The 23,811-nt window shown below is 39.7% G+C and overlaps 1 protein-coding gene across 3 annotated transcripts; it reads left to right on the forward strand.

Annotated features, from left to right (window-relative positions):
- The first annotated feature begins 1,093 nt into the window (after positions 1–1,093).
- LOC139944615 (uncharacterized) lies at positions 1,094–22,718 on the forward strand. 3 transcript variants are annotated; one of them, XM_071941671.1, is made up of 4 exons: positions 1,094–1,207; positions 7,938–8,004; positions 16,873–16,987; positions 19,273–22,718. In XM_071941671.1, exon 4 carries the CDS (start codon positions 19,330–19,332, stop codon positions 20,500–20,502), a length of 1,173 nt encoding a protein of 390 aa, XP_071797772.1. In that variant the 5' UTR covers positions 1,094–1,207; positions 7,938–8,004; positions 16,873–16,987; positions 19,273–19,329; the 3' UTR covers positions 20,503–22,718. The 3 variants fall into 3 exon arrangements, with proteins under 3 accessions (XP_071797772.1, XP_071797771.1, XP_071797773.1); XM_071941670.1 differs by having other exon boundaries at positions 1,113–1,235; XM_071941672.1 differs by lacking the exon at positions 1,094–1,207 and adding an exon at positions 7,372–7,457.
- Positions 22,719–23,811: the final 1,093 nt, after the last annotated feature.

Below are 23,811 nucleotides of genomic sequence, written 5' to 3' on the forward strand. Positions count from 1 at the left end.
TATGAGGAGGAAGGTCTCAGGACTCTCATTATAGATTTTTCACTTTAAAATGTAAATTACTTAAATTAAGCCCATTGGGAAGGAAATAGCTAGCTTATTGCTCCGATCTTGGTATTAGACATGGGCATTTGGAAATTTAGTCGATAATCCTGTTTTTATGAAGAAAGAAATTTCATGCTAAGCAAATTTTGGTGCTTAGCAGCTCTATGAAATTGGGTCCAGCCATGTTTGATTTGAGGAGATAGGAAACCCATCTGTTGTATTTTCTCCTAAATGGACTACCAGAATTTATTACAGTCTGCAAACAAAAATATTTCGTTCACTCTAAATGTTTAAAATTCCCCCCATATATCGGCAAGCCATAGAAGTCCAAAGCAACCACATCACGTGATCTCCTATCCAGTAGTGGGGGTGGGGGGGCATCCGGGGGGGGGGGGGGGCTGACATCGAATGGGTGGGGCATCCCCCCCCCCACATCACGTGATCTCCTATCCAGTATCAAGTGGGGGTGGGGGCATCCGGGGGGGGGGGGGGGCTGACATCGAATTGGTGGGGGCGTGTCCCCCCCCTTAGTGACGCCACTGCAGAGTTGCAACTGCCAACCCAGGTTGGAAAACTATAAAAAAAAATACCAAAAACAGATCGCTTCTATACAAAATTGTGTTGTTTTTGTTGAAAAACAAAACAACTATAGTATAAGTATGGGATGGTGAATTCCATGTTCAAGGCACTTTTTAGTTTGTTTATCAACTGTTTCACTCAAGGGATTCTTTCATTCATCACTTGAGAACCGCTGTGGCAGGAGATTCGTCCCCGAAGATGTTTTCTTCGGTGGTAGCATAGATTTGCCATCCTCAAAAAAAAGCCTTATTTTCTTTCAGAAGGTATCTTTTTAAGTCGATTTGGAAAGGAAAAAATCCCCTTAATAAAACACTACAGTGGCTATGTTTATGTGCATAAAAAAAGAGCGGACTCTTGGCGATAAGCGCATAATTCGGCGATAAACAGAGCTTCGAAATTGTACCCTGTGGTCTTGAACGAATTTGGTACGCAGAACGTGTAGGGGATCCACGGGACAATGGAAATTGGTTGTCGCTTGCGGCGCCTCTTCCCGCGCCGTAAAGAGGCTTCGTCCCGCGATTCAAGTCATCTTGTGGAGGTCTCGGTCGTCATATATTCCGGAGCTAAAAAGGACACTAAGTATACTGTAATAAACGTTAATTTTCACTAATAAGGTATGTTTACCATGGTGGTGTAGATAGGGATGTTAATGATTGTCAGTGAAGACAATCGGTTCCAATGGCGTGGGTTTCAATTTGTATCGTACGGGGTAGCCTATTGATTGACAGTAATGGTCAATAGGTGTGTAATATTGCTCCATGGTTACTGGTAATAATAGGCATGCTCTGCGCGGTGTGTAGGGCCTACTTTAACTTTGGAGGTTTCTGCCTCTAGTCTATGGGCATGGTATTTAATAGGGACCCCAATTGAAATATTAATAACTCCATAATAAGCCTTATTTTGGCCTTATATAATTAGGGTATCATTGGATATGTTTGTAATTGTACCATATTATTTTATCATGTTCTAATTCAATTTATGTTATTTCTTTGTCTTTTTTCTTGTTGATTATGTATGTATTTTGTTTACATGTTTTTATCCGAATAAATTTAAATCAAATCAAATCAAATCTAGTCACAGTGTTGTTCTGGGCAGGGTGCCCTCAATATTGTAAGAGTTTGTAAGGAACTGTAATAAGTGGATAATTAATTTGTTCTACCACGGTCATTATTGCAAACAGGTACTTGTTGTAGTAGGTCTACACATGAGTTATGTAATAAATCAACATCGCTGTTAATATTTATTATAAGCGTAAGGGTTTACATCGCCGTACTGAATCAAGGTGGTAGTAATCTGTGTTAAACCACTGTCCATGGTCTGCGCGGACCACGCGCGTGTTTTGCATATGAGCTGTAGGTGTCCTTTTTAATTGTTAATATTCACTTGTATGGTATATATGTTACCATGGTGTTATAGATAGGGGTGTCGATGATTGTCAGCAAAGACAATCGGTTCCAATTGGTAGCTGTGTAGGGCCTACGTTAACTCTCATGGAGGTTTCTCCCTCCATGGGCATGATACCTCAATGGTATTTCATAGGGACCCCTATGGAAATATTAATAAGCCTTAGATATTGGCTTTAGCCTATCCTTTGATATGTTTGTGTCATATAATTATCAAGTTCTAATTTAGTTTATCTTATTTCTACACATTTTTTCCTGTTGAAATTGTGTGTGTTTGTTTGACGTGTTTTTATTTATAAATTCAAATAAAATCAAACAAAATCACAGTGTTGTTCTGGGCAGGGGGTCCTCGAGTGTAAGAGTTTGTACAGAACTTTGATCAGTGGATAATGAATTTTTTCTACCATGGTCTCAGCAAACATGTACAAGTACATGTACATGTTAATCACGTACACGTGTTGTGTACAAGTGTATATGCACGTACACGTGTTGTGTGTATGCACAATGATGACGTGTGTATCTATATTTAGCGCGTTGCGTTTAAGACGAGGTTTGGATAATACGAGGAAATTGGGCCAGTCCGCCGGACCTCGTATTAACAGGAGTCGACTGTAGTTGGTCTATGTGTTATGTAATAAATCAAAGTAGCTGTTAATACTTAGTATAAGCGTAACGGTTTACATGGCCGTATTAAATATCGGTGGTAGTAATCTGTGTCAAACCTCTGTCTATAGTATGCACCAAAACGTGTTTTGCATACAAAATGAGCTGTAGGTGTAATTTTTAACCATTATTATTCACGTATACGGTGTATGTTTGCATGGTGTTGTAGAAAGGGATGTCGATGATTGTCAGTGAAGACAATCGGATCCAATTCTTCGGTTTCAGTTTGTATTGTAGCCTTTTGACATTTTTAATGATCAATACTTATTTTATATGCATGCTGTGCGCCGTGCGTATTTTATACTTTCAAGGACCATGTTAGGTATTTCCATGAAGGTTTCTACCTTCATGGGCATGGTATTTCATAGGGACTCCAAAGGAACTAGGCCTTAGATATTGGCTTTATTAGGTAATCATTGGATGTGTGTGTGCCGTATTTTAATTGTGTTTTAATTTAATTATCTTATTACTCTGCATTTGCTCCCGTTGAAGTTGTGTATGTATTTTTGACAAGTTTTTATCCCAAATAAATTCAAATCAAATCTAATCATAGTGTTGTTCTTGGCAGGCAGTTGCCCTTCAAGTGTTAAGAGTTGTTATAGAACTGTGACCAGTGGACAACAGATTTGTTCTACCACGGTCATTATTGTTTTCGATAATATCGCCGTTTTGAATATCGGTGGTTGTAACCAGTGTCAAACCACTGTCTATGTACGCGTGCCTCAAAACTTGTTGCATACGTAAAGAGCTGTGGCTCTTCTTTTTAAACGTTAATAATCACTTAGTTATGGTGTCCGTTTCCATGGTGTTGTAAATAGGGATGTTGATGATTGTCACTGAAGACAATCGGTTCCAATTCGTAGGTTTCTATTTGTATTGAAGCATGTTGACACTTTTAATGATCAATAGTAGTTGTATGGCATGCTGCGTGGTACTTTTTGGGAGCATTTATGTATTTCCATGGGGGTTTCTACCTCCATGGCCATGGTATGTCATAAGGACCCCATTGAAACTAAGCCTTAGGTATTGGCTTTAGGTTTCCTTGGATATGTTAGTACCATATTTTTATCATGTTCTAATTTAATTTATCTTATTTCTTCGTCTTTTCTCCTGTTGAAGTTGTGTATTTATTTTTGACATGTGTTTATCTGAATAAATTTTAATGAAATCAAACCATATCAATGTTGTTCAGGGCAGGGTGCCCTCGAGTGTCAGAGTTTTTGTAGAACTGTAATCGATTTTAAATGAATTCGTTCTACCGCGGTCATTATTGCAAATATATTGTGGTAGGTCTACATGTGTTGTGTAATAAATCAAAGTCGCTGTTTATATAATTCATAAATACCTCGGACAGTTTCGCTATTCCTGTTGGTGGAGAGCGCGTCTCGCGGGTGTGTATGAACCTTTGTTTATAACCGGTAAAAAGTGTTGAAACATGGGCGTGACACGCCTGCTCGCAACTGTGCTTAAACGTTAGTTTCTTCATTCCTATTGGTCGAGAGCACCGGCCGGGAGAGTTGTGCCACATCATGCAATATGCGCGACACCCACAGCATTCCCTATAAGGAGTTGTTTACCCAAGGGTGGGGGAGGGCCTTACCATTTCATTCTTGATAATTTACCTCGACTTTGTTTCGGTAAAGTTAACAAGAACCAGGCCTCGTTGGGATTAAACTACGAGCTGAAAACCTCTTCACCTTATTTATATAAGCATATAACGGTTAACATGGCCGTATTGAATATCGGTGGTAGTAATTTGTGTCAAACCACTGTCAATGGTACGCACGCACCAAAACGTCTTTTGCACACAGAATGAGCTGTACGTGTCCTTAAATGTTAGGCAATTATTCACTTATGGTATACATGTTTACCATATAAAAAATATAGTGTTGTAACTAGGGATTTCGATGATTGTCCGTGAAGACAATCGATTCCAATTCGTCGATTTTAATTTGTATCGAGCCTGTTGACATTTTTAATGATCATTAGTAATTTTATATGGATGCTGTGTGCAGTGCGTATTTTAATTAATTTATCTTATTTATTGTCTTTTCTCCCGTTGAAGTTGTGTATGTATTTTTGACACGTTTTTATCAAAGTAAACTAAAATCAAATCAAATCACAGTGATCAGCTAATGAATTAATTTGTTTTTGTTCTGCCCCCACGGTCATTATTGCAAACAGGTACTGTTGTGCTATGTAAACAACCAAAGTCGCTGTTAATAAATTTATTTAAGCATTTAACGGTTTACATTGGCTATTGCCGTATTGAATATCGCTACCCAAGGATCTGCAAAAATATCCTAAATCTCGAAAACATTTTCGTTCACATACAGACCAACTTGGTCTTAAAGGGTCACATTTCCTGGATAAACTATTTCCCATCAACACCATGTTTATTATAACAACGGTGGAAATAGTACAGCACAGTTACAATAATTGGAATCGTATTAATACAATACATGTTTCAATTTACGACAAGTCAACAGACACAACGTCACTGGATGGGAGAGCGCCAACATTTATTATCCATGTTAGTAATCTGTATCATACCACCGTCTATGGTATGTGTGCCCCAAATCACGTTTTACTTACATAATTAGCTGTTGGTGTTCTTTTTAACGTCAATATTTCATTCAAATGGTATGAATCTTACCATGGTGTTGTAGATAGGGATGTCGATGATTGTCAGTAAAGACAATCATCGGTTTCAATTTGTAATAATAGCCTGTTGACATTGTTTACCGATCAATAGAATTATATGCATGCTGTGCGCTGCGCGTATTTTATACTTTGAAGGACTATGTTGGGTATTTCCATGGAGGCATGGTACAAGTGATTTGCATAAAAGCAAAATACTTATTTATTTTTTATGATGTACGTACACGAACCATTTAGGGTCACGGCAAACGTACGACGTGTGCCATATTCGTTGTTAAGGAAGCTCATTTCGTGGAATGAGGTATGCTGTTAAGCATGTTCATTGATCCCGGTCGTGACACGTGTGTCCCTGAGCAAGACACTTAACCATTATTGCTTCTCTTCACCCAGGGGTAAATGGGTACCTGTGAGGGCAGAGATGGTTCTTGTGATTGTTTTAGCCGAGTAGCGCATTTGTTGCACGAGGCTGTATACTCTCCAGGCAGCTGAGATGGTTTAAGGAGTGAATTAAGGCCCAGTGACCAGGGGTAATAGTTTGAAAAAGCGCTATATAAACTCAAATATTATTATTATTACACGCAAAAGAAACAAAACAGAAATGTAAAGATTTACCAGAAAGATAGGTCAGTTAACTGTGTAACCATGTAACTGTCACAGATAAATAACTTCTAGTAGTAATTTTTGTGGGATGGGTCTGACAGTGTGAAATAAAATCGTGAACTTGTGTTTCAGATAAACTTTAATATCCTTAGTGGCCATGTATGTGTTAATTGTCTTCGCTTCCAAATTGCATTTTTTTTTTTCTCCACTTGTTTTTCTCCACATTTTATTTTAATAATGATAATACAAGTGTATTTATGTCATCAATAAATTGAACAATAAAACACAATGTGCCAATGTCTTTCTGTCTCAGTGTTAAGTAGGATTACAAACTTTAAATGTCTTAATGTTATACAATTTTACTAATTGGAAAGTCCTGTATGGATCTTGTATTACATTTTTATGGATTGTTGTGTTACCTCACCTTTTCCTGTTGTAAATTTTAAACATTTAAAAGAAATAAAAATTATGCACCTGTGTATGCGCTTGTGTACATGTACATTTAATGGAAGTTGGGCACGATATAAATGAACACAATTATAAATTTTACATACGACCCTGGAGTTTCTCTTCATTTGTATACAATTAAATAATTACTTGCTTACTGATTTGTTGGTTGCCTGTTATCTTGTGAATGTAAAGCATTTTGAGATTTTATGTAAAACCTTATATAAAGAATAAACTACTATTTAATGTTATTTATTTATTGAGTCCTCCGTGGTAATGACGTGGCCAACTCACTTACTATGGATTGCAGTCGTCTGTTTTCTCAGCACCAACTCACTTTCTATGGATTGCAGTCGTCTGTTTTCTCAGCATCAACTCACTTTCTATGGATCGCAGTCATCTGTTTTCTCAGCATCAACTCACTTTCTATGGATTGCAGTCATCTGTTTTCTCAGCATCAACTCACTTTCTATGGATCACAGTCATCTGTTTTCTCAGCATCAACTCACTTTCTATGGATCGCAGTCATCTGTTTTCTCAGCATCAACTCACTTTCTATGGATCGCAGTCATCTGTTTTCTTAGAATCAACTCACTTTCTATGGATCGCAATCATCTGTTTTCTCAGCATCAACTCACTTTCTATGGATCGCAGTCATCTGTTTTCTCAGCATCAACTCACTTTCTATGGATTGCAGTCGTCTGTTTTCTCAGCATCAACTCACTTTCTATGGATTGCAGTCATCTGTTTTCTCAGCATCAACTCACTTTCAATGGATCGCAGTCATCTGTTTTCTCAGCATCAACTCACTTTCAATGGATCGCAGTCATCTGTTTTCTCAGCATCAACTCATTTTCTATGGATCCTTCGCTCTTCTCCAACCCATTATTTGGGGAATAGATTGTCTGGCGGAAGTCACTAAACCTCATCTAAAAATGGCCATGGTTGTGTGAACTTGGACCAATTAGGTCTACCTTGGTTGGTAACCATTTGTCAACAATTAGGCCCCTCGATGAACTGGAGCGCTTTTCGCGGCTAACCAAATCGATCGGTTTTATTTAGGTAGGCCTAAAATATCTCTTATACTATTACCTATTTCATCTTATTGTAATGTTAACAAACGTTTATTCCCAAAACAGGTTTCCCTCGTCTTCCCCGGTTACTAACCAATTTCTTTGTTTTGTCAATCAGGATGAGGCCCTTCGATGTATCGAGTGCTCTACGCCGCTAAGCAAATCGATCAGTTTTTGTTATGTAGGCCTAAAATATCTCCTATATTATTTTTTATCTTATTGTAAGGTTAACAAACGTTTATTCCCAAAACAGGTTGCCATGATCCGAAGTTCCCTCGTCTTCCCTGGTTACTAACCATTTTCTTTGTTTTGTCAATCAGGACGAGACCCTTTGATGTATCGAGCGCTCTTCGCGGCTTCGCGGCTACACAAATCGATCGGTTCTAGTTAGGTAGGCCATTAAATATCTCTTATACTATTACCTATTTTATGTTATTGTAATGTTAATAAACTTTTATTCCCAAAATAGGTTGCCATGATCCAGACGAGGCCCTTTGAGGAACGGAGCACTCTACGCGACTAGGCACATCAGATCGGTGAGTTAGGTGGCCATTAAATATCTCTTAAACTGTTTCCTATTGTGTCTTTTTGGATTGCGAGAAGTCCACTGGATCCACTCTACGGTAGTAGGTAGACTGACCCTCTTCCAACCAAAGCCCTATAATAGCAAGGGCTTGAGAATACGGGAATATAATAAAGGAATAAAAACTCACTTCGCGGCAGTGAAGTTTATAGCGAGAAGTCCACACGATCCTCTAAGAGATCCTACTCTGCGGTAGTAGGTAGACTGGCACTCTACCAAACAAAACCCTATAATAGCAAGGGCTTGAGAATACGGGAATATAATAAAGGAATAAAAACTCACTCCGCGGCAGTGAAATTAGTAGCGAGAAGTCCACACGATCCTCTAAGAGAACCTACTCTGCGGTAGTAGGGACTCTACTTAAATAGCAAAGGAATAAAAACTCACTCCGCGGCAGTGCAGTTTATAGCGAGAAGTCCACACGGTCCTCTAAGAGATCCTACTCTGCGGTAGTAGGTAGACTGGCACTCTACCAAACAAAACCCTATAATAGCAAGGGCTTGAGAATACGAGAATATAATAAAGGAATAAAAACTCACTCCGAGGCAGTGAAATCAGTAACGAGAAGTCCACACGATCCTCTAAGAGATCCTACTCTGCGGTAGTAGGTAGACGTACTGGCACTCTACCAAACAAAACCCTATAATAGCAAGGGCTTGAGAATACGGGAATATAATAAAGGAATAAAAACTCACTCCGCGGCAGTGAAGTTTATAGCGAGAAGTCCACTGGATCCTCTAAGAGATCCTACTCTGCGGTAGTAGGTAGACTGGCACTCTTCCAAACAAAACCCTATAATAGCAAGGGCTTGAGAATACGGGAATATAATAAAGGAATAAAAACTCACTCCGCGGCAGTGAAGTTTATAGCATGAAGTCCACACGATCCTCTAAGAGATCCTACTCTGTGGTAGTAGGTAGACTGGCACTCTACCAAACAAAACCCTATAATAGCAAGGGCTTGAGAATACGGGAATATAATAAAGGAATAAAAACTCACTCCGCGACAGTGAAGTTTATAGCGAGAAGTCCACTGGATCCTCTAAGAGATCCTACTCTGCGGTAGTAGGTAGACTGGCACTCTACCAAACAAAACCCTATAATAGCAAGGGCTTGAGAATACGGGAATATAATAAAGGAATAAAAACTCACTCCGCGGCAGTGAAGTTTATAGCATGAAGTCCACACGATCCTCTAAGAGATCCTACTCTGTGGTAGTAGGTAGACTGGCACTTTTCCAAACAAAACCCTATAATAGCAAGGGCTTGAGAATACGGGAATATAATAAAGGAATAAAAACTCACTCCGCGGCAGTGAAATTAGTAGCGAGAAGTCCACACGATCCACTAAGAGAACCTACTCTGCGGTAGTAGGGACTCTACTTAACAATAGCAAAGGAATAAAAACTCACTCCGAGGCAGTGCAGTTTATAGCGAGAAGTCCACACGATCCTCTAAGAGATCCTACTCTGCGGTAGTAGGTAGACTGGCACTCTACCAAACAAAACCCTATAATAGCAAGTGCTTGAGAATACGGGAATATAATAAAGGAATAAAAACTCACTCCGCGGCAGTGAAGTTTATAGCGAGAAGTCCACTGGATCCTCTAAGAGATCCTACTCTGCGGTAGTAGGTAGACTGGCACTCTTCCAAACAAAACCCTATAATAGCAAGGGCTTGAGAATACGGGAATATAATAAAGGAATAAAAACTCACTCCGCGGCAGTGAAGTTTATAGCGAGAAGTCCACTGGATCCTCTAAGAGATCCTACTCTGCGGTAGTAGGTAGACTGGCACTCTACCAAACAAAACCCTATTATAGCAAGGGCTTGAGAATATGGGAATATAATAAAGGAATAAAAACTCACTCCGCGGCAGTGAAATTAGTAGCGAGAAGTCCACACGATCCTCTAAGAGATCCTACTCTGCGGTAGTAGGTAGACTGGCACTCTACCAAACAAAACCCTATAATAGCAAGGGCTTGAGAATACAGGAATATAATAAAGGAATAAAAACTCACTCCGCGGCAGTGAAATTAGTAGCGAGAAGTCCACACGATCCACTAAGAGAACCTACTCTGCGGTAGTAGGGACTCTACTTAAATAGCAAAGGAATAAAAACTCACTCCGCGGCAGTGCAGTTTATAGCGAGAAGTCCACACGGTCCTCTAAGAGATCCTACTCTGCGGTAGTAGGTAGACTGGCACTCTACCAAACAAAACCCTATTATTATAGCAAGGGCTTGAGAATACGGGAATATAGTAAAGGAATAAAAACTCACTCCGAGGCAGTGAAATCAGTAGCGAGAAGTCCACACGATCCTCTAAGAGATCCTACTCTGCGGTAGTAGGTAGACGTACTGGCACTCTACCAAACAAAACCCTATAATAGCAAGGGCTTGAAAATACAGGAGTATAATAAAGGAATAAAAACTCACTCCGCGGCAGTGAAATTAGTAGCGAGAAGTCCAGACGATCCACTAAGAGAACCTACTCTGCGGTAGTAGGGACTCTACTTAACAATAGCAAAGGAATAAAAACTCACTCCGAGGCAGTGCAGTTTATAGCGAGAAGTCCACACGATCCTCTAAGAGATCCTACTCTGCGGTAGTAGGTAGACTGGCACTCTACCAAACAAAACCCTATAATAGCAAGGGCTTGAGAATACGGGAATATAATAAAGGAATAAAAACTCACTCCGAGGCAGTGAAGTTTATAGCCAGAAGTCCACACGATCCTTTAAGAGATCCTACTCTGCGGTAGTAGGTAGACTGGCACTCTACCAAACAAAACCCTATAATAGCAAGGGCTTGCGAATATGGGAATATAATAAAGGAATAAAAACTCACTCCGCGGCAGTGAAACTAGTAGCGAGAAGTCCAGACGATCCTCTAAGAGATCCTACTCTGCGGTAGTAGGTAGACTGGCACTCTTCCAAACAAAACCCTATAATAGCAAGGGCTTGAGAATACGGGAATATAATAAAGGAATAAAAACTCACTCCGAGGCAGTGAAATTAGTAGCGAGAAGTCCACACGATCCTCTAAGAGATCCTACTCTGCGGTAGTAGGTAGACTGGCACTCTACCAAACAAAACCCTATAATAGCAAGGGCATGAGAATACGGGAATATAATAAAGGAATAAAAACTCACTCCGCGGCAGTGAAATTAGTAGCGAGAAGTCCACACGATCCACTAAGAGAACCTACTCTGCGGTAGTAGGGACTCTACTTAAATAGCAAAGGAATAAAAACTCACTCCGAGGCAGTGCAGTTTATAGCGAGAAGTCCACACGGTCCTCTAAGAGATCCTACTCTGCGGTAGTAGGTAGACTGGCACTTTACCAAACAAAACCCTATAATAGCAAGGGCTTGAGAATACGGGAATATAATAAAGGAATAAAAACTCACTCCGAGGCAGTGCAGTTTATAGCGAGAAGTCCACATGATCCTCTAAGAGATCCTACTCTGCGGTAGTAGGTAGACTGGCACTCTACCAAACAAAACCCTATAATAGCAAGGGTTTGAGAATACGGGAATATAATAAAGGAATGAAAACTCACTCCGCGGCAGTGAAATTAGTAGCGAGAAGTCCACACGATCCACTAAGAGAATCTACTCTGCGGTAGTAGGGACTCTACTTAACAATAGCAAAGGAATAAAAACTCACTCCGAGGCAGTGAAGTTTATAGCGAGAAGTCCACACGATCCTCTAAGAGATCTTACTCTGCGGTAGTAGGTAGACTGGCACTCTACCAAACAAAACCCTCTAATAGCAAGGGCTTGAGAATACGGGAATATAATAAAGGAATAAAAACTCACTCCGAGGCAGTGAAATTAGTAGCGAGAAGTCCACACGATCCTTGAAGAGATCCTACTCTGCGGTAGTAGGTAGACTGGCACTCTACCAAACAAAACCCTATTATAGCAAGGGCTTGAGAATACGGGAATATAATAAAGGAATAAAAACTCACTCCGAGGCAGTGAAGTTTATAGCGAGAAGTCCACTGGATCCACTAAGAGAACCTACTCTGCGGTAGTAGGTAGACTGGCACTCTTCCAAACAAAACCCTATAATAGCAAGGGCTTGCGAATACGGGAATATAATAAAGGAATAAAAACTCACTCTGCGGCAGTGAAGTTTATAGCGAGAAGTCCACTGGATCCACTAAGAGATCCTACTCTGCGGTAGTAGGTAGACTGGCACTCTCCCAAACAAAACCCTATAATAGCAAGGGCTTGAGAATATGGGAATATAATAAAGGAATAAAAACTCACTCCGAGGCAGTGAAGTTTATAGCGAGAAGTCCACTGGATCCTCTAAGAGATCCTACTCTGCGGTAGTAGGTAGACTGGCACTCTTCCAAACAAAACCCTATAATAGCAAGGGCTGCGAATACGGGAATATAATAAAGGATTAAAAACTCACTTCGAGGCAGTGAAGTTTATAGCGAGAAGTCCACTGGATCCACTAAGAGATCCTACTCTGCGGTAGTAGGTAGACTGGCACTCTCCCAAACAAAACCCTATAATAGCAAGGGCTTGAGAATACGGGAATATAATAATGGAATAAAAACTCACTCCGCGGCAGTGAAATTAGTAGTGAGAAGTCCACACGATCCGCTGAGAGATCCTACTTTGCGGTAGTAGGTAGACTGGCACTCTACCAAACAAAACCCTATAATAGCAAGGGCTGCGAATACGGGAATATAATAAAGGATTAAAAACTCACTCCGAGGCAGTGAAGTTTATAGCGAGAAGTCCACTGGATCCACTAAGAGAACCTACTCTGCGGTAGTAGGTAGACTGGCACTCTTCCAAACAAAACCCTATAATAGCAAGGGCTTGCGAATACGGGAATATAATAAAGGAATAAAAACTCACTCCGCGGCAGTGAAGTTTATAGCGAGAAGTCCACTGGATCCACTAAGAGATCCTACTCTGCGGTAGTAGGTAGACTGGCACTCTCCCAAACAAAACCCTATAATAGCAAGGGCTGAGAACATGGGAATATAATAAAGGAATAAAAACTCACTCCGAGGCAGTGAAGTTTATAGCGAGAAGTCCACACCATCCTCTAAGAGATCCTACTCTGCGGTAGTAGGTAGACTGGCACTCTTCCAAACAAAACCCTATTATCGCAAGGGCTTGAGAATACGGGAATATAATAAAGGAATAAAAACTCACTCCGCGGCAGTGAAATTAGTAGCGAGAAGTCCACACGATCCTCTAAGAGATTGTACTCTGCGGTAGTAGGTAGACTGGCACTCTACCAAACAAAACCCTATAATAGCAAGGGCTTGAGAATACGGGAATATAATAAAGGAATAAAAACTCACTCCGAGGCAGTGAAGTTTATAGCGAGAAGTCCACTGGATCCACTAAGAGAACCTACTCTGCGGTAGTAGGTAGACTGGCACTCTTCCAAACAAAACCCTATAATAGCAAGGGCTTGCGAATACGGGAATATAATAAAGGAATAAAAACTCACTCTGCGGCAGTGAAGTTTATAGCGAGAAGTCCACTGGATCCACTAAGAGATCCTACTCTGCGGTAGTAGGTAGACTGGCACTCTCCCAAACAAAACCCTATAATAGCAAGGGCTTGAGAATATGGGAATATAATAAAGGAATAAAAACTCACTCCGAGGCAGTGAAGTTTATAGCGAGAAGTCCACTGGATCCTCTAAGAGATCCTACTCTGCGGTAGTAGGTAGACTGGCACTCTTCCAAACAAAACCCTATAATAGCAAGGGCTGCGAATACGGGAATATAATAAAGGATTAAAAACTCACTTCGAGGCAGTGAAGTTTATAGCGAGAAGTCCACTGGATCCACTAAGAGATCCTACTCTGCGGTAGTAGGTAGACTGGCACTCTCCCAAACAAAACCCTATAATAGCAAGGGCTTGAGAATACGGGAATATAATAATGGAATAAAAACTCACTCCGCGGCAGTGAAATTAGTAGTGAGAAGTCCACACGATCCGCTGAGAGATCCTACTTTGCGGTAGTAGGTAGACTGGCACTCTACCAAACAAAACCCTATAATAGCAAGGGCTGCGAATACGGGAATATAATAAAGGATTAAAAACTCACTCCGAGGCAGTGAAGTTTATAGCGAGAAGTCCACTGGATCCACTAAGAGAACCTACTCTGCGGTAGTAGGTAGACTGGCACTCTTCCAAACAAAACCCTATAATAGCAAGGGCTTGCGAATACGGGAATATAATAAAGGAATAAAAACTCACTCTGCGGCAGTGAAGTTTATAGCGAGAAGTCCACTGGATCCACTAAGAGATCCTACTCTGCGGTAGTAGGTAGACTGGCACTCTCCCAAACAAAACCCTATAATAGCAAGGGCTTGAGAATATGGGAATATAATAAAGGAATAAAAACTCACTCCGAGGCAGTGAAGTTTATAGCGAGAAGTCCACTGGATCCTCTAAGAGATCCTACTCTGCGGTAGTAGGTAGACTGGCACTCTTCCAAACAAAACCCTATAATAGCAAGGGCTGCGAATACGGGAATATAATAAAGGATTAAAAACTCACTTCGAGGCAGTGAAGTTTATAGCGAGAAGTCCACTGGATCCACTAAGAGATCCTACTCTGCGGTAGTAGGTAGACTGGCACTCTCCCAAACAAAACCCTATAATAGCAAGGGCTTGAGAATACGGGAATATAATAATGGAATAAAAACTCACTCCGCGGCAGTGAAATTAGTAGTGAGAAGTCCACACGATCCGCTGAGAGATCCTACTTTGCGGTAGTAGGTAGACTGGCACTCTACCAAACAAAACCCTATAATAGCAAGGGCTGCGAATACGGGAATATAATAAAGGATTAAAAACTCACTCCGAGGCAGTGAAGTTTATAGCGAGAAGTCCACTGGATCCACTAAGAGAACCTACTCTGCGGTAGTAGGTAGACTGGCACTCTTCCAAACAAAACCCTATAATAGCAAGGGCTTGCGAATACGGGAATATAATAAAGGAATAAAAACTCACTCCGCGGCAGTGAAGTTTATAGCGAGAAGTCCACTGGATCCACTAAGAGATCCTACTCTGCGGTAGTAGGTAGACTGGCACTCTCCCAAACAAAACCCTATAATAGCAAGGGCTGAGAACATGGGAATATAATAAAGGAATAAAAACTCACTCCGAGGCAGTGAAGTTTATAGCGAGAAGTCCACACCATCCTCTAAGAGATCCTACTCTGCGGTAGTAGGTAGACTGGCACTCTTCCAAACAAAACCCTATTATCGCAAGGGCTTGAGAATACGGGAATATAATAAAGGAATAAAAACTCACTCCGCGGCAGTGAAATTAGTAGCGAGAAGTCCACACGATCCTCTAAGAGATTGTACTCTGCGGTAGTAGGTAGACTGGCACTCTACCAAACAAAACCCTATAATAGCAAGGGCTTGAGAATACGGGAATATAATAAAGGAATAAAAACTCACTCCGAGGCAGTGAAATTAGTAGCGAGAAGTCCACACGATCCTTTAAGAGATCCTACTCTGCGGTAGTAGGTAGACTGGCACTCTACCAAACAAAACCCTATTATAGCAAGGGCTTGAGAATACGGGAATATAATAAAGGAATAAAAACTCACTCCGCGGCAGTGAAATTAGTAGCGAGAAGTCCACACGATCCTCTAAGAGATCCTACTTTGCGGTAGTAGGTAGACTGGCACTCTACCAAACAAACACCCTATAATAGCAAGGGCTTGAGAATCAAGAATATAATGAAGGAATAAAAACTCACTCCGAGGCAGTGAAATTAGTAGCAAGAAGTCCACACAATCCTCTAAGAGATCCTACTCTGCGGTAGTAGGTAGACTGGCACTCTACCAAACAAAACCCTATAATAGCAAGGGCTTGAGAATACGGGAATATAATGAAGGAATGGAAAATACTCAAGTTCGGATCGATCCACCAAGAGGAATCTACTCTGTGATACTGGCAAGCAGTTCTCAAAGAACCAATCTTGACTAGAATCGACTAGTCAATCAATTGATACCAAAACTAAACATTTTCCTTATAATGGCATGTTAAGTGATATTTTTGCTACCGCTTTTAAACTCCGTGAATGATGCAAAACACGTTTACTTTTTGGGGGTCAAAGGACTAGGAATGGCCAGAATGTGTGTGAAGTATTTAGGAACTGCTCACCCATGAAACATTCTATACGGCCAGCGTCTCAAATAGCCTCTCCTAGTCAAACTCCTACTGCCCGGCTTCCCGTGCCGATCCCTGTTGCGAACAGTGGGCAGAGGTGTGTAGGCGGAACTCTGGCGCCACAAAACCAGATTGCTCTATGGGCAGGTGAGGCTCATCAGCCGTGTGAGGCAGCCCATCTATAGAAGAAGGAACTCTTTTTTTAAACCAGGGCAGATGGGGCTCGTAAACCATGGAAGGCAAAAAACAGAAAAGCATTGCTTAACAGAAACAGGTTATCAGCCTAAATTACGGGTACCTAATTAAATTCATACTGCTGTGACTGATGCCTCACAATTAATTTTTATGCTTAAATGTTTGTCAAGCAGTAATTTCTGCTTAACAGCCTAATGAAATTGGGCCCTGGTCCAAAGGCATGCTCCAAAACAGCAGTTTGAAAGTTCAACTTTACTCGATTTTCAGAAAACACAGAGCTTTGGCTTCGGTGGATAATACATTGTGTTGTGGCATGAGCGACAAATGTTGTATGTTTGAAGTTAAGCAAATGCTGGTACTTGCCAAAAAAAACAAACATTGACCAAATCATCAGAGTTTGTCACTAACGAGAGGGTTCTTAATGAGAAGTATTGTTTCTTTGTTACTTTCAGATCACATGTCAAGGTTCATCATCATCCAGTTACTCTCAGAAAGAAGAAGACAACGGGAAAAGGATTCTTTTGTTGTTATCTTCCTGCTGTTTATCTGCTCATAGAGAGAATAGAGGTTAGACAACATTCTCATATAACTTCAAAATATTACCGATCTTATGAAAAGCGGTTGTAACCCTCTATAAAATGCATGGTTTCCATTGTTGAGATCAATTCAGAACTGACTCCACGGCAGTACAGTTAATTAATATCCTATAAGCTAAAGTAGTAGTCCAGTCTATTTTCTAAACCATCCGCCCTGGTAAACGTTAAAAAGCAGGACAGTTCTTTTCAGAATACACGTTTCTGTTAATGTTCTTTCTTGTGCTACTGTAACTTTGGTTTGTTTGTATGGGTCAAATAAACAATATTAATAAAGAAAGATGTTTGAAAGTATATCAATGCACACTAATATGCCAAATGTTTGCATAGTTTTTCTTATGTCTACAAACTAGACAACATGTCAGCTTGTGGAATCAAATTTTATACTCCACAAAATGGTTGGCCTTGTTAGTTTGCGAAGTAAAAGGGAACCACGCAATTTGGAGGCATATTTGTGAGGCTCATTATGTTCTACTAAAATTTTTCTAATCATATGCATTTGTTAAAAAAACATTAAAGGTAAATATACCAACTTGTCAGATCCCAGGCGACGTGTCCCTTTAAAGTAAAACACTCTATTCTGATGGTCAATTGATAGCAACAAGAATGTGTCATTAAAGGAACACGTTGCCTTGGATCGGGCGAGTTGGTCTATAAAAAGTGTTTATAACCGTTTTTTATAAAATGCATGGTTGGAAAGATGTTTTAAAAGTAGAGTACACTGATCCAGGAGGCCTTTATATCGGACACTAAAAAACGTGTTATTTTGTGGCTCAAAATTACAAAACAAACATTCGTGAATACCTCAGACAGTTTCGGTATTCCTATTGGTGGAGAGTGCTCACGTGGGTGTGTATAAACCTTTGTTTATGACTGTGAAAAAGTGTTAATCCATGGGCGTGACACGCGACCTTGCACCTGTTCTTTTACGACAGTTTCTTCATTCCTATTGGTCGAGAGCAACGGCTGAAACAGTTGTGCCACATCACGCAATACGCGTGACGCGCACAGCATTCCCTTATCAGGAGTTGTTTACCCGAGGGCGGCGGAGGGCTTTACCATTTCATAGCTAGAGGGGTGTTGTGTTGAAAGAAATCATTTAACAGTTATAATTTTTGAATTTATTTCACTTTTGACTAAAGGTATTTATGAATGGGAATCAAAGTGTGTTGACTCGGTTTTCAACTAATGGTTTAAACCCACCGAGGCCAGGGGTGGATTTCACAAAGAGTTAGGACTAGTCTTATCTCAAGTTAGGACTAGTTACTCATCCTTACTTAGGACTATCCATGCAATGTGTATATCTCCTATGACATGTCCTAAGTTAGGACTAGTCCTAAACTCTTTGTGAAATCAACCCCTGGTTCTTGATAATTTACCTCGACTTTGTCTCGATGAAGTTATCAAGATCCAGGCCTCGTTGGCATTAAACCACTAGTTGAAGACCTCTTCACTACACATTAATTCCCATATTTATGCCCCACCATTGGCAAAGCCACTTAAAGGGTCATATTTTTCTTCAAACCCTATTCCAATTCCTCTCGAAGAGCCCCCTTTTTGGCTAAGTAGGTCCTCCAGCACTACCAATTTTATGGCACTGCGAATCATTAGCAAAACCTTTATCATAATTTACTACTTTGGACGGCTATAATTCATTGTCTAAAAAATGCAGGGTTTGAAAACGGGCAGTAACTGCCGTTTTTATTGCTAAATACAAGATATAAATACCAGAATGTGAAGCATGAATGAAAAGCATTAAGTAATGCTGTTCATTCATTCCTTTTTCATTAGAGTGAATGATACTGTTTGAAATACCATTCACTCAAAAGAATCTATTTCTTAATGTCTAAAGTCATCGAAGATCGGTGTGTGGTGTGAAAATTTCAATGTCCATCAAGTTTTAATATTTATTATGTTTGCAAACTTCTTATGAAAAAAATGAAGGTAATTAGGGCATCAGTTGGTATATGGCATCATTATTTTTGTTTTCCAATTCAAAGAAAAAGGCACAATACCTTGAAAACAAGACAGGGGGATACATCTGCCTAGCCTGCATGCTTTAAACTCACTGGTGAAGGGTCGTTGAAGGATGGGGGGGGGGGTGGTCATCAGTCAACTTTTACAAAATTAAATAATGTAATAAATATTAATGGTTTAAAACAGCGCAGCTAAGCACGCAACAGTTGTTAACATATGGAAGAGAAAAAGCTGTGTGTTCAAACGATCATTTGATATTGGTTTGATTTGTTGTCTTTTTAGGATGTAAAAGGATCAAAGAAGACAGCGTGTAGGTAGCTCATATCCAACACCTCAACAATGGATCGATCCAGAACACAGGAACTTGGTGCGGGAGAAGACACTTTGCCAGTTTCAGAAATGGACGTAGAACTGCATCGAGAGATTCCTATGCCAGAACAACCCCCACGTGTAAGTGAGCCCAGCATCAATGTACAAGCTGATATTACACCAAGAAGTACAACTCCTCCCGCTGACGGCCTGACATACTTACGCATTCATCGGGCTAACATTATGGAAGAAATGATTGCTCATTTCAAAGATCCATACATTATTCTCGAAGAGATAGAAACTTCTTTTGTCAATGAAAGAGGCATAGATTGCGACGGCGTTTCTCGAGACGCTTATTGTTCCTTTTGGGAGGAGTTCTTCAAATGTGCATCGAAAGGTGAAGCAGGTCGGGTCCCCGTCATCACAGCAAATTGGATAAAGGAAGAATGGAAGGCCATTGGGAGGATCCTTCTCAAAGGATACATAGATCATCAGTATTTTCCCCTACAATTCAGCGAGGCTTTCATAATAGGCCTCATTCATGGGGAAGGCAAGATTTCACCAGAGATTCTTGAGAAATCATTCTTGGCATACCTTTGCTCCAGTGACAGCAACCTAGTCAAGATGGTGTTGAGAAGTGATACAGAGCCAAAAGACAATGCACAACTCACTGACTTCTTATACAGTATGGGTTGCCGTAGCATTCCGACACAGTCCAGGTTGAGAACTGTACTCCTTCAAGTGGCCCACTTGGAACTCATTCAAAGACCATTCTATGCAATGAAGACAATGGCTGAAGCTGCTTTCGACGAGTGGGCTGACTTGCTCCCGTCGGTCCAATCCGTTTTGAACTTGTATGAAGAGAAAAAACCCACGACTCAAAAGGTTGTGAAAATGCTCCAGTGCAAGGTTATGAACGAAGCTCAAGAGCGCAGTCTCAGATATCTAAAGGAGTTTGTGAGATCCCTCCCCGAACAGTCACTTCGGAAGTTTTTGCACTTTTTGACTGGCTCTGACACGGCTCCCACAAAGGCAATTGAGATCATATTTACAAAGTTAGACGGTTTGGCACGGAGACCAATTGCTCATGCGTGTGGCCCCTGTTTGGAACTTCCTAGCACGTATAAGAACTACTCCGATTTTAGCAAAGAAATGGAGGCAATTTTATCAAACACTGACAACTTTAGGATGAGCATTGCTTAAAACATTTCTTGCATGAGGTTTAGGTTTTGTATTTTTTTGCTGATATTTTGAGACACATTGAACTAGGGATGAACCAAGTAAAAATGCAACATAAGCTTACAAAAGTCCTCAAGTCGGATAGTTTGATAGAAATGTTTCTGTTTCTGCTTTCAAAGTCTCATTTCTATAACTTTTAAATGTAACATGTTTTAAATACAGTGGACACTATTGGTAATTACTCAAAATAATTGTTAGCATTAAACCTTTCTTGATTACTAATAATGGGGAGAGGTTGATAGTATACAAATATTGACTGCTTCGAGTGCTATGGTTAAAACTACCAAGGTGATCCCCGGAGCGTTCTATTTTCCCGAGGCATAGCCTAGAACGCTCCGGGGATCACCAAGTAATTTTCCACGGATTTGATTTTGAGACCTCAGATTTAGATTTTTGAGGTTTCAAAATCAAGCATCTGAAAGCACACAACTTTGTGTGACAAGGGTCTTTTTTTCTTTCATTATTATCTCACAACTTCGATGACCAATTGAGCTCAAATTCCACAGGTTTGTTATTTTATGGATATGTTGAGATACACCAAGTGAGAATAAGACTAGTCTTTGACAATTACCAATAGTGTCCGCTGTCTTTAAAGCAGAATTGATGACATTGTACTGTTTACATACGAAGATCTGCTTCCATGACTTGTTGTTTCTGATGTTCACTTGTTCTTTTTTTTTTGCATTGTCATTAGAAACGTTATAACAGTAATGTAATATGTATTTTCAGTTGAATTATTTTTGATGCGATCAAACAAAATAAGTCGTTTGTTGACCCTGGTAATTAATTATTATTGTTATACATTTTTAAAAGAGCATAATCTCTGCTTTAGTACTGTTAGAACCATAGAGTTATATATAAGAACTAGAGGGCGCACGAGTGATGCTTCGTGCACAAATGCCACGGGACCGCAAGATGACAAGCCCGTCATTCTGCACGCGCGTTGAATATGAAATACACGTTTGAGTTTTTTTTATTGAACGCTCACGCGAAGCTGTTTGTTCAACTTACAAAATGGCCGCACAAACACACGCTGTGAGATGCCTGAGTTTTGTCAACTTAGAAAATGGCCACCTACGCCAACCGGAGCGCGTATATAGGCAAGTGCGCCCTCTAGTTCTTATATATAACTCTATGGTTAGAACCCAATGTTGATACCACCTTTGCTTCAAAAGTTTCAAAAATAGAAATACCAATAAATGCGAGAGAATAAAACTGAAAAATGGGAGTTTAAATTGAAAATCCATCAGCAAATTTTATTTTAATGCTTATTTTGACCCATTTTAGTTGATATTTTATCGAAAAAGAAATTGGTGAATGCCAATATAAAATAATATTGTGGCATTTAAATTAACAACGAAAAGAGTTTTATAAATTAACCCCTGTTGGCCTAAGGGCTTTTTTCTCTCCGACAAACGACTCATTTAGCTTGCTTGCAGTTTAAATTGAAAATCCATCAGCAAATTTTACTTTAATGTTTAAACGACTCATTTAGCTTGCTTGCATCACATCTGTAATATTTGGACAAACATATTGTAACAACAATTAGTATACAAACATCTTTGGTGTTGCACTTATTTCCAAGTAGGATACTTCTATAGGAAATCAAATAGTGAAAAGTTTCATAAAATTTCAAGTGAACAGCAACTAACAAGACATTGAATTGTCAAGTTCTATTTTGGTTAATGTTTTATTTCAACAACTTCCCTGTTATGGTAATAAATGTGTCACTCTGTTTACTTTGAGAATACCACTTTACAACTGTGGTGCTGTATCACATACAACTCCGTCCAGACTCATTTTTACCTTAAAGGTACTGGACACTATTTGGTAATTGCTCAAAATAATTGTTGCTCAAAAACTTGCTTGGTAACGAGCAATGGAGAGCTGTTGATGGTATAAAACATTGGGAGAAACGGCTCCCTCTGAAGCACTGTGGTCTTGCTTTGCAACTGTGTTACTTTGATGACCAATTGAGTAACAAAATATCACAAATTTGTTAATTTATGCATTATTATGTTGGGATGCACCTGCACCAAGTGAGAATACTGGTCCTTGACAATTACCAAATATGTTCATGCCTTTAAGGGAAGTAACACCTTTGGTTACTCTGAAAAATTAATGACCATAAAAATTTACTTGGTAAAAAGGATGTTGAAAAAACCTTGTTAGAAATTACACACTGTTTTTTTTAAAACAGTGTGTAATTTCTAACAAGGTTTTGTGTAGTTTTAGAGAAAGGGCTTACTTTTTCACCCAACAAAATTTTAGGCTTCAGAGTATGTGAAGCCTTTCTCAGTCATCTAAAGTTAAACTTTCATGCAGTATGAGGGTGATTTGTTTTCCTTCATTATTTTGTTGTAACTTCCATGACCAATTGAGCTAATTTTTGACACAGATATTATATGTTATTTTATTTTATGTTATTGTTAGGGCACTTAAAGTGAGGAACACTGTTTTTTACAGTTAACAAAAGTGGATGACTGTATTTGCTGCAAAGATTTAGTTTTTTTAAACGGATTGGTACAATATTTATCCATCAAATGTGCTGTTTTTTGTACATGGTAATTTTTTTCTGATGACCCATTGTTATAATAAACACTCTTTTCAAAAATCTGTTCATACATGATGTTCATGCGTTATTGTTGTTCTAGTTTGTGGTGATGTTTTATATTTTCGTTCAAGTAACTATGATTCGGGGGGAAAAGGTTTAGATGTATGGATAGCTTATGGGTTCAACTTTCATATGACACCAAAAAGTTTGAGAATTATCTTTGCTTGGTGAGCACTGCTCACTGAGGAACAAGTGGCAGAAATCTTGGAGCGAATTGTGTAAGCTCCAAATGACTTTGGAAGGATAATAACTGCTCAACCTAATTTTCATACCCTTTACAAAAGTGAGCAGTGCTCACCCAAGCATGAATTATTTTCGAACTTTTTAGTGCCATATGAAAGTTCAATCCACAAGCCATCCATACACTAATTAACCTTTACCCCATATAATTTTTTTGATCGGCTGCCATTTCAAAAGTGTATATATATTTTTTTAAACGCCCTTTACAAATAGTGGCATGATACTCTCTCTCTCCATGGATTCTTTCCCGCAATTGACAAACTGTACAAACTACTTCTGATAGCGCCCTTCTTTGAATCACCCTCCAGCGATTGTTAGTTTCCCATCTGCCATAAGGAGACAGATTTCCATAGGAAAGTTGCACTATGCTTGAAGTTTTTTGTTTTTGTTAAAGACACAGGATTTCAAAAACCTGTGAA

Source organism: Asterias amurensis, chromosome 11 (assembly GCF_032118995.1).
Source record: "Asterias amurensis chromosome 11, ASM3211899v1".
NCBI lineage: Eukaryota > Metazoa > Echinodermata > Asteroidea > Forcipulatida > Asteriidae > Asterias > Asterias amurensis.

Bases quoted from the DNA above. Each gene is read 5' to 3' on its own strand.
- LOC139944615 (XM_071941671.1), top strand. From the start codon at position 19,330: ATGGATCGATCCAGAACACAGGAACTTGGTGCGGGAGAAGACACTTTG.